The sequence below is a fragment of the Takifugu rubripes genome, chromosome 21, assembly GCF_901000725.2.
Source record: "Takifugu rubripes chromosome 21, fTakRub1.2, whole genome shotgun sequence".
Classification (NCBI taxonomy): domain Eukaryota; kingdom Metazoa; phylum Chordata; class Actinopteri; order Tetraodontiformes; family Tetraodontidae; genus Takifugu; species Takifugu rubripes.
The window spans coordinates 19464020-19478722 of record NC_042305.1 but is presented as its reverse complement, the minus strand read 5'-3'; the positions used below and the strand labels follow the sequence as shown (position 1 = coordinate 19478722).

General features: G+C 45.1%; 1 protein-coding gene across 1 annotated transcript in view; it reads left to right on the top strand.

Annotated features, from left to right (window-relative positions):
- The window catches only part of LOC101061924 (NACHT, LRR and PYD domains-containing protein 3-like), a 40483-nt gene extending 25780 nt beyond the window's left edge, over positions 1–14703 (top strand). Inside the window, 6 exon segments of the mRNA XM_029829265.1 lie at positions 9822–11685; positions 12263–12436; positions 12776–12949; positions 13425–13471; positions 13582–13927; positions 13929–14703. Coding sequence (XP_029685125.1) covers positions 9822–11685; positions 12263–12436; positions 12776–12949; positions 13425–13471; positions 13582–13927; positions 13929–14148 — 2825 coding nt within the window. The 3' untranslated portion in view covers positions 14149–14703.

The following is a 14703-nucleotide window of genomic DNA, read 5'->3' as shown; positions in this document are numbered from 1 at the left end:
GCTGTATGAGTGGTGTATGAGTGGTGTGTGTGTGTGTGTGTGTGTGTGTGTGTGGGTGTTTGTGTGTGTGTATGAGTGGTGTGTGTGTGTGTGTGTGTGTGTGTGGTGTGTGTGTGTGTGTGTGAGTGTATGAGTGGTGTGTGTGTGTGTGTGTGTGTTTGTGTGTGTGTGTGTGCTGTATGAGTGGTGTGTGTTTGTGTGTGTGTGTGTGTGTGTGTGTTTGTGTGTGTGAGTGTGTGGTGTGTGTGTGTGGGTGTTTGTGTGTGTGTGTGTGTGTGGATGTTTGTGTGTGTGTGTGTGTGTGGGTGTTTGTGTGTGTGTGTGTGTGTGTGTGAGTGTGTGGTGTGTGTGTGTGTGTGTGTGCGTGTGAGTGTGTGGTGTGTGTGTGTGTGTGTGTGGGTGTTTGTGTGTGTGTGTGTGTGTGTGTGAGTGTGTGGTGTGTGTGTGTGTGTGTGTGCTGTCCATTCTAATATCAATATCAGATCGATGTTTTTGTTTGTTCCTGTTTGTCATCAACAATGCCGCCTTGTCTCCAGATTCCTCAGAACTACTTGAGTCGCCCTGATCACAACTGTTTCATGCAGCTTTGTTCTTTTCTTTGATTCTAGACAACGTGCTCGTGTTCTTTGATGATCTGTGCTACTGTATCAGAACCTGCTACTAATCACGACCCTGGAAAGATGCAGCTCGATGGCACATGCGCTGCCTTTGTTCCTAAAGTCTTTGATGTCTTCTGTCATATGTTTCTTTAGGCTGATTCTGAAACTTTGGCTTTTGTCCCCTTTCGTTGGTCCACGTTACTAATATGGGTATTATGGGCTGTCCCAGTCCCGGTCGTTGGCCTGTCAAATGTCACTTTGGAGCAGTTCCATCAGCCAACTAAACCAATTCAAGTTAGTTGCCATTTCAAAATAAAGAGTTCAGAGTTAAGGGGTCTCACATTTGGGAGGTGCGTTTGGGCCCCATGTGACTAAAGCAGCTTTGAGAGAGAAGGTTGATGTAGGTTCATCCAGAAAATGATCAAAACAGCTTTCTGTGATCTGCTCCCCCACAACTATCGTTGCTCCTCTCTCTGTCTGATTTCCTGTCCCGTTACTGACAACCAACTTTGGACCATCGTTAATGACTCATTCAACCTTTAAACCATCTCCTGTACGATGGTGTTTGGGGACGGAGGCTCTAAATCAGGGTGCTCACACTTTTTCAGCATGCGAGCTACTTACAAAATGACCAAGTCAAAGTGATCTACCCACCACAAAAATGCAAAACAGTAATTATTTTCAAATGTATTGAGGATTATTTGTATGTACAGTTGATGTACTTTGCTTAATTGAATGAGCCAATATGGCAAAACACACATAATAATTAACTATTAACCTCTTTTTGTAATTACCTAAGTTCACTTTGCTGACGTGCACTGAACTGAACCAGCCAGGGAGGCACAGGGACCGTAGCTGCTGACAGCCTCACCCACACCTCCAGATGTTCATCAGTCACCGTGCAACGCTTTTTGGACTTCATCATCTTCATGTAGAAAGTAGATGTTTGCACTGGCCGATATGAAAGTGATCTGTTTTTGTCTTCTTACTTGGTCCCGCTCCCTCAGTCATTTTGATGACCATCAGCTTTAGCGGTGGCTTAAAATCAGAGGTAATTGGCTGAATAGTTTAGCGCTTCTGATTGGCTGCCCTGTATGTCAATCAAGTCACGGGACTGCTGATAGGCTGACGTCGTTCTGCTGCACTCAGCGCCGTTGTTTGCACGTGATTGGTCGCCTGATTGTCAACTTCAGTTGTCATCTCACTGGCTGCCCTGTACATCAATCACGTGACGGGTGAATGATCGGCTGATATTTTTAAATGTCACGCCGCGATCGACCGACTGGTAGATCCCGATCGACCGGTAGATCCCGATCGATGTAATGGGCACTCCTGCTCTAAAGAGAAGGTGTGTAGTTCACTCCTGAAATGTTCCTTCACTCACTTGATTGCAGGTCTACTGCCAGCAGGACGCTACAATGGCCCAAGAGATCCTGCTGAAGGTTCTGGAGAATTTAACTGAGGAAGAATTCAATAAATTCAAATTTTACCTGAAAGATTCTGGAATCATGGGAGGCTTCAACCCGATTAAAAACTACCAACTAGAGACCAGAGAGAGGACGGTCGTTGTGGATTTGATGGTGAAGGCTAACAAAGATCAAGGAGCCGTGGAAGTCACCAAGAAGATTTTAGAGAAGATACCTCGGAACGACATTCTGCAAAATCTTTCAGCTGTCAGTTCAGATCCAACAGGTCAGTGACGCTTGTTTCAGTTTCTGTTCTAAAGCCTTTAATGCAGGCGAGTTCAGGACCAACAGACTGGGGAACTCATTCATCCCCCGAGCCATCAGGCTGTTCAACTCCTCACAGGGGGGGAGGAGGGCCAACAGGAGAACTGGAACATTTTTATAGTTTTATATTTATATTTATATTCTATTTTTAATTTATTCTATTTTATTTCTTATTTTATTCAATATCAATATCAATCTTTATTTATATGGCACTTTTCATACGCTAGGTAGCACAAAGTGCCTCACAAAGGATAAAAACAGCAAAGAGAACAACAGAATTAAGAAAAGGACAGACACACACATGCATACAACACACTTACACACACACCCACACACATAAACAAGCTGAGGCAAGCTGAGACATGGCTGGGCACCGAGACCTGAGGCGAAGGAGACGCCACTATTACATTTTTATTATCTTTAATAGGTTTGATGGGGTGTAATGGTGGTGGGTAATTTTGTACAGTGCTGTACGTTTCTTTGGAGATGCTAATTTCCCTGATGGACCCCCCCTAAAGGGATCAATAAAGTACTCTTGAATCTTGAATCTTGAGGTTAAAGGTTAAACTGTTTCTCTAGTTGGTTATCAGTGTTGCTGAGGTCAGTTTTGCTGCACAGCATCTATGCGTAGTGGAGAATAAGCAAGTGAATCCCTTCATTGACTTTAGCCAGGTGGTATAATCTTTATTATAGGAACAGGAACTACTCAGCTTCCCGCGCTCTTAACCAGAACATATAAGGAGCAACAACGTCACGTTCTACAGGTGACATAAACATTGTATGATGGTGGGTTTCTTCTTTGTACAGTCTCAATGGTTGTACCTGGCTGTGTGCTCTCAGTCTGTCCAGGTAAGGGCTCAGCACCATCATTTGGTATATATTGACATAATCCATTTTTATCCTTGTCATCAACATAAATTTCCCTTTTATCATTGACCTTGGGGTGCAGCTCCCAATCACTATACCTAATGTATGACTCACAATTCTGTGTTTCTTTTTTCCGTTCCAGTCTTGGTTGTGAACTTCACCAATCTGTGTTTCTGAACCTTTTCTTTCTCTGGATAATACACCAGGTACGCTGGGCTGTTTTTATCATAGCCCACAAAAATACCCTGCTCACACTTAGAGTCTAATTTCCCTTTGTCTAAGTGTTTGTAGGCATAGCATAGTGATCCAAATTTCCAAAGTTTGGTTCTTTTCCTGTAAATAGCTGGTATGGCATTTTCTTTGTTCGCCTACTGTAGCATCTGTTTCTAACATAAGCAGCTGTCTGTACAGCATAGTTCCAAAGTGTATTTGGTCAGTTACTTTCTAACAGTAGGCACCTGCCCATTTCATAGAGGGTGCGTCAGCCTCTTTCTGCTGTACCATTACGATGGGGTGAATAGGGTGCAGACCTTTCATGTCTGATTCTATTCTTAATTAATAGTGTCTGGAAGTCTTTACTTGTGTATTCTGTGCCATTATCAGATCGAATACATCGGACCTCTCCATATGGAGCTACATCTGCCAAGAAACACTCCGTTGCTTGCACTGCATCACTTTTAGCTTTTAGAAAATATATCATCATGGTACCTGAATAATCATCTGTAAAAGATTGGGCATATCTGTAGCCCTCTATGCTAGGTGTTTGCATGGGACCTGCTAGATCAGTGTAAACTAACTCTAAGGGTTTCTTGTCCTTTGTACTAGGTTCTTTGTTTCTTGTCTGGGTGAATTTTCCCTTTGTGCACACTTCACATAATTGTGTCTGTCTGACTACACTTCCCTTTATCGCCATCCCTTTCACAAGACCTTATAACTTTTGTCGTCATCGTAATTACAATGACCTAGTATTTCATGCCAGGTTTGAGCATCATGACATGCTTTACATTGGTCGACATTGTCTTCTTTTGATGACAAGTAATACAAGTTACCACTCTGGTGGATGTCAAATCTGTTACCGTTCCTGGTGACCATTCGGCTGTCCCCCTTTTGGAAGGTGATTGTCGCTGCTCCATTTGTGGTCCTTGCCACAGAAAAGATGTCATGCGGGTATGTAGGGGTGTATAAATCCTCTCTTAGATGTGCTCTGTGCTGTTGTCCAGCGTTGTCAAGTAGGCAGATTGTCGCCGTTCCTCTTCTTTGTGCTATTCCTCTGAACTTTGTTCCGTCGACTAACTCCACTGAGTGTGAGTCAGGTTGGAAAGTGTCATTGAAGCTCTCAAACTTCCTAATGTCATTAACGATGTGGGATGTCGCACCCCCATCCACCATGATGCCCTTTATCTTCACACAGGCTGGTGGTCTTTCATCCTTTTAGTCTTGAGCCGTGAAGAAAAAGTCTTCTTTGTCATTGTCTTGTTCCTCTACGAACTTCCTGGCACCGTCTTGTCCCCCTTTTTCTTGCACAAGGATTGTTGGTGTGTGTTACTCTTACAGTAGCCACACCATACTTATCTATTGCACTTCCTTGCCTTGTGGCCTTTTATTCCACACCTGTAGCACTTTACATTGGCATCTTCGTCCTTTTTGTTGCTGGTGTATGCCTTGGGGGGTCCTTTTCCTTCTTTCACATGTGTCTTCATCACATTATCTGTAGACTCTGCCTTATTCATTTTCTCACTCTCTTCATAAACTCGTAGTCTTCTCTTAAAGTCAGCAAATGTAACATTCTCCTCGTTCTGTGTTACATGGACTGCGAGGGGTTTAAATGAATCAGGTAGTCCATTAAGTACCATGGCTACAATTCAGTCCATCACTCAAGACTTCACCTGCATCTTTCAAAGCCATTATTATATTTTCAGCTTTGATTATATAATCAGTTACATTCTCACCATCTTTCATTTGTAACTTGGTCAGTGATGTGTATAGAATAATAATCCTTGGTTTGCTTTTTTGGGAGTAATGTTCCCTCAATATTTTCAGGGCTTTCCCTCCATCATCAGCTGCTTCGTGTCTTATGATGGACAGGTTTTTATCGTCTATTAGCCTGATTAACTCAGCATAACGGTCAGCATTTTTCCTCCTGTCTTCAGCTTGCTCCTCATTTGTCCCGCCATATAACGTTGTCAAAAGGGTCTCTTTTAATTTTAAAATGTGCAGGTGACCCAAGAACCTCGTTTCCCATTGGTCGTATTTTTCTTCTAAGCCATCAAAAACTAGTTGCGGAGCTGGGGTTGCGGTTCTGTTAGCCATTTCAGCGTAATATATCGGGAAAACTTCATTCGAGTTTTGACTCACTTATCTCCAAGTTGTCCACCGAAGCTCCGTGTTATTCCGTCTTGTTCACTTCTTCCGACAGTTCCGAATGCTATCCTTGTGTCCAACATAGCCTGGGCCCATAAACTGTCAAGGTGGTCAGTTTTGCTGTGTTGGATCGCAGTACCTCTCGTGTGTCACTGCCAATCCGCCTGTTCTTTAAATGAAGACTTCAAGTAAACAAATGTCAATTTCAAAATGTATTTAGCAAATAGAACCAATTCAAGATACAAATATTACAGAGCTCTGGGCCAGTTCATAACCCTAGCAACAACAAAGTCAATTGTCAGGGCATGAGGTCTGACGACCTAACTATCCCTTGGCCCAGTTTATATAGAAAGACATATGTAATTATTGATGCTAATTCAGTCCAATCCAGTCCTTCTTCTTGGGTGACTTCATCTTCTTCTTCCTGCCTCATTTGGTGTTGGTGCAGTCCTTCTTCTCCATTATCTTCCCAGATGGCCAGGTCAGAGGTCTTATTCCTGTCTAGGAACTTATCAATCACCAGTAAATTATGCTGTCATGTTTTACGATGAGGGTCTACCATTTCCTGTCTGCCTGGCTCCAACTGTCTAAGCAGTATTCATGTCAAAGAAGGGTCAACTGACTTGCTTATGTGTATTCCTACTAAAGATTATATAGTATTCCTAACTTCTAAACTAACTGTAACATAAACAAAAACATATAGTATAACACATGCTAATAAGATAAAAGATGCTAACAAGATAAACTAATTCTCTTCAGCTGCACAGCATCTATGCGTAGTGGAGCATAAGCAAGCGAATCCCTTCAGTGACTTTAGCCAGGTGGTATAATCTTTATTATAGGAACAGGAACTACTCAGCTTCCCGCGCTCTTAACCGGAACATACAAGGAGCAACGTCGTCACATCCTACAGGTGACATAAACATTGTATGATGCAACAAAATAAAGGTACCGTAATCAATAGGGTAAGGGCGTTATCAAATAATAACACTTAACATTGAGAATAAAGTGTTGAATGGAGAACAGAAAGCTCAAAACACGTCGGGTAAAACATCCAGAGTTGTTTAATGATGATATTCATAAAGCACTTTAAAAGCAATCATTACAATTATAAAGTAGCTCAGATAAAAATAGGTACAAATGAACACGGGAAAAAAAACAACACAAACAATAAAAGCAGGATCAAAGTCTCATAGCCGGACCAAGGTGCATTTTGAGATGGCTTTTAAAGATGTGGAGTAAAGGAGGCTGTCTAACGTCCGATGGCAGATGGCTTCATGATTTAGGAGCAGCACTCCAGGTGGTTCTGCTGAGGTTCTGGTGCCTCCGGGAGCCGATCAGCCGACCTGAGGCTGAGAATATGGGAACGGGCAGGAGACTACAGACGGGCGGGGCACGTTAATGGTGCTTTACAGTAATCCAGCTGATAGAGGTGTAATAAAGGCATGGATAGAGGTGTTATAAAGGCATGGATGGAGGTGTAATAAAGGCATGGATAGAGGTGTAATAAAGGCATGGATAGAGGTGTTATAAAGGCATGGATATAGGTGTGATAAAGGCATGGATGGATGTGTAATAAAGGCATGGATAGAGGTGTAATAAAGGCATGGATAGAGGTGTTAGAAAGGCATGGATAGAGGTGTAATAAAGGCATGGATAGAGCCTCCAGTTGATCCAAAATGCTGCAGCCAGAGTTCTGACAGGTATTGACAAAAGAGATCACATTACTCCTGTACTGGTGTCGCTTCATTGGCTGCCCGTTAAATTTAGAATAACTTTTAAGACCCTTCTTCTGACCTACAAGGTCCTCAGAGGCCTAGCTCCATCCTACCTGGAGGAGCTAGTGATACCCTATCAGCCCAATAGACCGCTCCGCTCTCAGAATGCTGGTCTACTTGTGGTTCCCAGAGTTTCTAGGAGTAGAATGGGGGGCCGAGCATTTAGCTACCAGGCCCCCCTGCTTTGGAACCAGCTCCCTGTCCAGGTACGGGAGGCTGACTCCATCGCTACTTTTAAGATCAGACTCAAAACCTACCTCTTTGAAAAAGCTTACTGTTACTAATTCAGTAGTTCCAGCTACTATCATAGACAGACAAATTATCATACTTAGGGGGTCGTCTAATCGTTAGGTCACATCTTAGTTATGCTGTTATAGGCCAAGGCTGCCGGGGTCCGGAAACATGATCACCTGACAGGCCTCTGTCACTCCACTGGGTCATGGTTTCCTCTCCTTTCCTCTCCTTTCCTCTCCTCATCAAGCAGACTAGTTATGCTGATTCTTGTGTAGTTTTTCTGCTTCCCCCCCCCCCCTCTATTTATTTGCAGGTATCACTGCCATCGGAGCTGCATAATGACCGCCGGCCCCGTTGAAGTGATTGTGCATATTTTTTGTTTGTGTTTCTGTGCTCTGTGCCTCTCCTCTCCTCTCCTCTCCTTCTCCTTTTCCTCTCCCTCTCCTCTTCTTTCCTCTCCTCTTTCCCCTCCTCCTCCTTCTCCTCTCCTCTACCTCCCCTTCACTCTACCTCTCCTCTCCTCTACCCCTCTCCTCTCCTACCTATCCTATCCTCTACCTGTCCTCCCACCTCTCCTCTCTCTTTACCCAGCCGGCCATCAGCAGGAGGGTCCCCCTACATGAGCCTGGTCCTGCTCAAGGTTTCTTCCTGTTAAAGGGGAGTTTTTCCTTGCCACTGTTGCTTGTCTGGGGTCAGGCTCTGGGATTCTGGAAAGCGCCTTGAAACAATTTTGATTGTATAAGACGCTATATAAATAAAGATTGATTGATAAAGGTGTAATAAAGGCATGGATAGAGGTGTAATAAAGGCATGGATAGAGGTGTAATAAAGGCATGGATAGAGGTGTTAGAAAGGCATGGATAGAGGTGTTAGAAAGGCATGGATAGAGGTGTTAGAAAGGCATGGATAGAGGTGGTATAAAGGCATGGATGGAGGTGGTATAAAGGCATGGGTAGAAGTGTAATAAAGGCATGGATAGAGGTGTAATAAAGGCATGATAGAGGTGTAATAAAGGCATGATAGAGGTGTAATAAAGGCATGATAGAGGTGTGATAAATGCATGGACACAGGTGTGATAAAGGCATGGACAGAGGTGTAATAAAGGCATGGACAGAGGTGTAATAAAGGCATGGGTAGAAGTGTAATAAAGGCATGGATAGAGGTGTAATAAAGGCATGATAGAGGTGTAATAAAGGCATGATAGAGGTGTAATAAAGGCATGATAGAGGTGTAATAAAGGCATGATAGAGGTGTGATAAATGCATGGACACAGGTGTGATAAAGGCATGGACAGAGGTGTAATAAAGGCATGGACAGAGGTGTAATAAAGGCATGGGTAGAAGTGTAATAAAGGCATGATAGAGGTGTAATAAAGGCATGGACGGAGATGTAATAAAGGCATGGTTGGAGGTGTAATTAAGGCATGGATAGAGGTGTAAAAAAGGCATGGATAGAGGTGTTATAAAGGCAAGGATAGAGGTGTAATAAAGGCATGGATAGAGGTGTAATAAAGGCATGGATAGAGATGTAATAAAGGCATGGATAGAGGTGTTATAAAGATATGGATGGAGGTGTAATAAAGGCATGGATAGAGGTGTAATAAAGGCATGGATAGAGGTGTAATAAAGGCATGGATAGAGGTGTAATAAAGGCATGGATAGAGGTGTAATAAAGGCATGGATAGAGTGACCATCATAACCACTAACGTCATTAAAATGTCCTAAATTTAGAGTTAACTGTTACCAAGACACACAGGAAGTGGTCTGACTGAGGAGGCATGCTTAGGGTTAGGGTTAACCCATCCTTCCAGATGAAGCTGCACCGCCTTTTCTTGGAATGGAGGTTTGTCTCCTATCAAGTTCAGAACTCATGATCAACCCTTCGGACCTGCTGAGACCCGCCACCACTTTCATTGTTTTTCCTGATCTGGAATCAGTGAAACTTGATCCAGTCTGAAACTTTGAGCGTCAGATCTCAACAGCAGCATCAACAGCAAATTGCTGCAGCGTCAGTCTGAAAGAATTCCAGTCGTACCTGCTTTAAAAGCTCTTCTGAGTTCTTTACTTAAGTTTTTGGGATTGTTTTACTCCAGTGATGCTGTTCTTGTCTTTTTGAAATGTGAAGCCCAACTGGACCTGAGAAGAAGATAAACTGTAAAACATCAGCTCAAAGCACTCTGGAATAAATATATAATATATTCATATCTGCTGAATATATCGACTAACACATGTGCATGTATATTTTGCTTTAAGGTCCCACATGTGAACACGTCCCCATCGGCTCTTATCAATCAAACCTTCAGTCAAACCTGAGGAGCAGGTTTATGTGTGTGCAGGAAGGCTGTGATGAGAAGGTAGACGAGCAACGACTGGACGACGTCTACACACAGCTGTACGTCACCACCGGTGGCGACATACACATCAATGCTCAGCACGAGGTCACTCAGATTGACATGGTTGGGAACCCTTCAGACACAGAACAACCCATTAGTCCCAGTGACCTGTTTACACCTCCAGCTGGGAAATATAAACCCATAAGAACTGTTCTGACCAACGGAAATGCAGGAATTGGCAAAACCTTTCTAATCCACAAGTTTGTGTTGGACTGGGCAGAACAACGAGCCAATCAAGACGTGCATCTCATATTGCCGTTCACCTTTCGCCACCTGAACCTGTTGAGGGGGAGACGCCTATCCTTGGCTGAACTCACTCATAAGTGCATCCAAGAGTCCAGGGCCATTCAAATAGAGGCTCTTAACAGCATCTTTACAGCTCTGCAGTCATCAGGAGACGCCAATTTTGACAATTGTAAATTCAAGCTTCTGTTTATCTTGGATGGGCTGGATGAGAGCCGACTAGAAATGGACACCAGAACCAATGAATTCCAGGAGGCGGATATAGATGTGAAGGCACCGTGCTCGGTGGAGGTCCTGCTCACAAACCTCATTAACAGAAGTCTTCTCCCCTCCGCTCGACTCTGGATAACCACGAGGCCCGCGGCAGCCAATCAGATCCATCCGGATTTTGTGGACATGAGGACAGAGGTGCGAGGGTTTACTGACGTGCAGAAGGAAGAGTACTTTAGGAGGAAGTTCAAGGAGGAGGAGCAGGCGTGCAGCATCATCTCTCACATCAAGGCATCTCGAAGCCTCCATATCATGTGTCACATCCCAATCTTCTGCTGGGTCACTGCAAAGGTTTTTGAGGATGTGTTGAAGATGCGAGAAGAGCTGCCCAAGACTCTCACAGCGATGTACATCTCCTTCCTGGTTGTTCAGTTCTCACCGAAAAACAAGAGAGGAGACGGGAAAGGTCCACAATGGAGTCCAGAGAGCTGTGAGATGATTCCAATTCTGGCAAAGCTGGCATTTAAACAACTGCAGAAAGGCAATGTGATCTTCTACGAGTCCGATCTAAGAGACTGTGGCATCACCGTCAGGTCGGCTGATGCCTACTCAGGAGTGTTCACGCAGATGTTCAGAAGGGAGCGAGGACTGTTCAAGGAGGAGGTGTTCTGCTTTGTCCATCTGAGTGTTCAGGAGTTTCTCGCTGCTCTTCATGCACATTTGACATTCACCAAGTCTGGCACCAACATACTGTCAGAAAAAACAACCTTATTACGTTATTTACGCTCTAAACTGTTCAACACCAAAATCAAACAGGCTGATTTTTACCAGTGTGCGGTGGACGAGGCCTTGCAAAATGAAAAAGGACACCTGCACCTGTTCCTGCGGTTCCTTTTGGGTCTTTCTCTGCCGACCAATCAGGCTCTTCTACGAGGTCTAATTAACGGTGAAGGCAGCTCAGAGCCCAATCAGGAAATCATTGGCTATATCAAGAGGAAGATTGGAGAGAATCCGTCCTCAGAGAGAATCATCAACCTGTTCCACTGTCTGAACGAGCTGAACGATAGTTCACTGGTCCAGGAGGTTCAACAGAACCTCAGATCTGGAAGATTGAGAACAGAAAGTCTCTCCCCTGCTCAGTGGTCAGCTCTTGGCTTCATATTACTGTCCTCAGGACAAGACCTGGAGATGTTTGACCTGAAGAAATACTCTGCTTCAGAGTGGGTTCTTCTGAGGCTGCTGCCAGTGGTCACAGCCTGCAGAAAAGCCCTGTAAGTGTTCTGCAGGTGTCTGCAGGTGCCTGCAGGTGTTCAGCAGGTGTCTGCAGGTGTTCTGCAGGTGTCTGCAGGTGTTCTGCAGGTGTCTGCAGGTGTTCTGCAGGTGTCTGCAGGTGTTCTGCAGGTGTCTGCAGGTGTTCTGCAAGTGTCTGCAGGTGTTCTGCAGGTGTCTGCAGGTGTCTGCAGGTGTCTGCAGGTGTTCTGCAGGTGTCTGCAGGTGTTCTGCAGGTGTCTGCAGGTGTCTGCAGGTGTCTGCAGGTGTTCTGCAGGTGTTCTGCAGGTGTCTGCAGGTGTCTGCAGGTGTCTGCAGGTGTCAGCAGGTGTCTGCAGGTGTCTGCAGGTGTCTGCAGGTGTCTGCAGGTGTCTGCAGGTGTCTGCAGGTGTTCAGCAACACGCATCACATCTGGCAGCGTTTTAGGCAGTCGCAGTAGTTACTCCAAGAACTGATTTCATTCCGTATCATTGCAGCTTCCGTCCTCATAAAGGTCAACTAAAGAAATAAGCCTGCGTCCCTGATTGTGCAGGAGAGAACCAGAAGGATTTCCTGCTTTCTTCTTCTTTTCTTTTTCAGGTTGAGTCACTGCAATCTGACGGAGAGGAGTTGTGAAGCTCTGTCCCCCGTCCTCAGCGCCTCCTCCTCTAGTCTGCTAGAGCTGGACCTGAGTGACAATGACCTGAGGGATTCAGGGCTGAACGAGCTCTCTGTTGGTCTGAAGAGTCCAAACTGCCGGCTGGAGATCCTCAGGTTAGTGCTCCTTATCAGCATCATCAGTTTTTCTAAATGGCAGCTTGAAATGTTGGTTATCTTCCAAAAAGAGGAAATATCTTTACCAAAAATGCCGACCAGCCGACCACTGTTCACTCCCACAGCTTTTAAAATGACTTAGTCTGGTTCTGGTTCCTGTGCTTCGCTCCCCAGTCAGGTCCAGGCCCCGACACACGACCCAGAACTTTGCATAAATGAGCTGTTAATTAGTGAGGAATGTGTGTGTGTGTGTGTGTGTGTGTGTGTGTGTGTGTGTGTGTGTGTGTGTGTGTGTCTGTGGTGTGTGTGTGTGTGTGTGGTGGATGTGCTTGCATGCAGGGTATCGGGCTGTCTCATCACAGCAGAAGGATGTTCTTCTCTGGCCTCAGCGTTGAGGTCCAACCCAACCCATCTAAAAGAACTGGACCTGAGCTTCAACCATCCTGGAGATGATGGAACGAAGCAGCTCTCTGCTGTTCTGGAGGATTCAGAGTTGAGCCTGGAGGTTCTCAGGTAGATGCAAACACCCTCCCTAAAATGAAGACCTGATACTATTTATTGATGAGCATGGAGACCTTCCAGACGTTCGGTGGTTCAAGCAGCACATTGTGAGATCTGAACCACCTCTGAGCAGAGAGATGTGATGCTTTCTGGACCTTCAGGGTACGAGAACCCACATAAGGGAGAATAAAAGGGTCACGTCAGAGATACAGAAAGATCAGGTGATGCCAGCACAACCATCTGGCTGCAGCCACTGCCTGTGAGGGAATCCTTAGAGAGAAATAGGCAAAGTTCTCCTCCATGACGTTGGCATATGGAGAGATGTCACAAATCCAGCTCTGAGGTTCACAAACCGAATCAAGAGCAAACCGGTTCAGGCCGACCCAAAGTCAGGGACGAACAGTGTAGAGCTCAAGGTTGAGGTGGCATCTGTTGAACCTCTGTCCTGCCTTGGATTTCATTTCCTCTGTGTCTTCTCCCAATCCAGACTGGACCATTGTGGGAAAGAGAGACTTAAGAGTGGTCTGAAGAAGTGTAAGTGATCAACTTGATGCGTCAGCACGTCACACTCTGAAAAAAGCAGCAGTTCGTGGACTCAGTTGTGTTTCATGAGCTGGTTCCTGGTTCCTCCTCTCTCCCTTTAGATCACTGTGAGCTCAGCGTGGACACCAACACCGTCCACAGGTCAATCCAAGTGTCCAACAACAGGGTGATGAGGAGAGTGGCCGAGGACCAACCATATCCAGACCATCCAGAGAGGTTTGAGGTCTGTCCCCAGCTGCTGTGTAGCAACAGCCTAACTGGTCGCTGTTACTGGGAGGTGGAGTGGACAGGATGGGTTCACATTTCTGTAGCATACAAAAAGATCCAGAGACATGGAAGCAGTTTCCAATGCTGGTTTGGAAGGAATCAGCAGTCTTGGAGCCTTGACTGTTCTGACAGCGGTTACTCTGTCCTCCACGATGACAAAAGGTGTAGCCCTCCCCCCCTTCTCATCCATTGATCTTCGGAGAGTCGCCGTCTATGTGAACTACCCCGCTGGCACTGTGACCTTCTACAGAATCACCACCGACACCCTGGTCCCCCTCTATACCTTCAAAACCACATTCACTGAACCGCTGTTCCCTGGCTTTGGCTTTGGTTTATGGTCACGGTTCTCGCCCGGTTCCTCGGTGCATTTGTGTTCGACCGCAGGAGAAGCTTCCGTCTGAAGAAACACGAGGGTTGAGCTCATGGCCTGAATATGAATTCTAGACCTGCTGGATGTTCATCATGAAGGTCCCGTCTGTCCAACCAACCTCATCTTTCCTATTGCTGATTCCACAGGTTGTCAGGAGAGCAACGTGATCCTAGGAAAACTGGCTGTTTTTCTACACCTCTTTGTCCTTTATTTTTAATTTTCCTGGTGAGATTAAACCTCTTTTTCCAAAGCGACTCAGCCAAGTTGTCCTCATCCTTCATGATCACCACGAGAACTCACAGATGTAAACAGTAACATAGATCCCAAGAGGAGACAGAGAGCTTAGAACGGACAAGAGACAAAATTAACATCCAACATCAGAAAAGCAATGTCAATTCTCACTCAGATACATTTTTAAGGGTCTTGAATTGTCCAAGCGTGAACTATGGGGTGTTTAGAATGTTATTCCACAGCCAGCTAAATAATCATAGAGCTCTGGAAAGGCTGCCATCTAGTGGAGCAAATGTTGTAGGCACCATATAACACAACTGTGATCATCAGTATAAATCTGTATTCTAAAAAACAA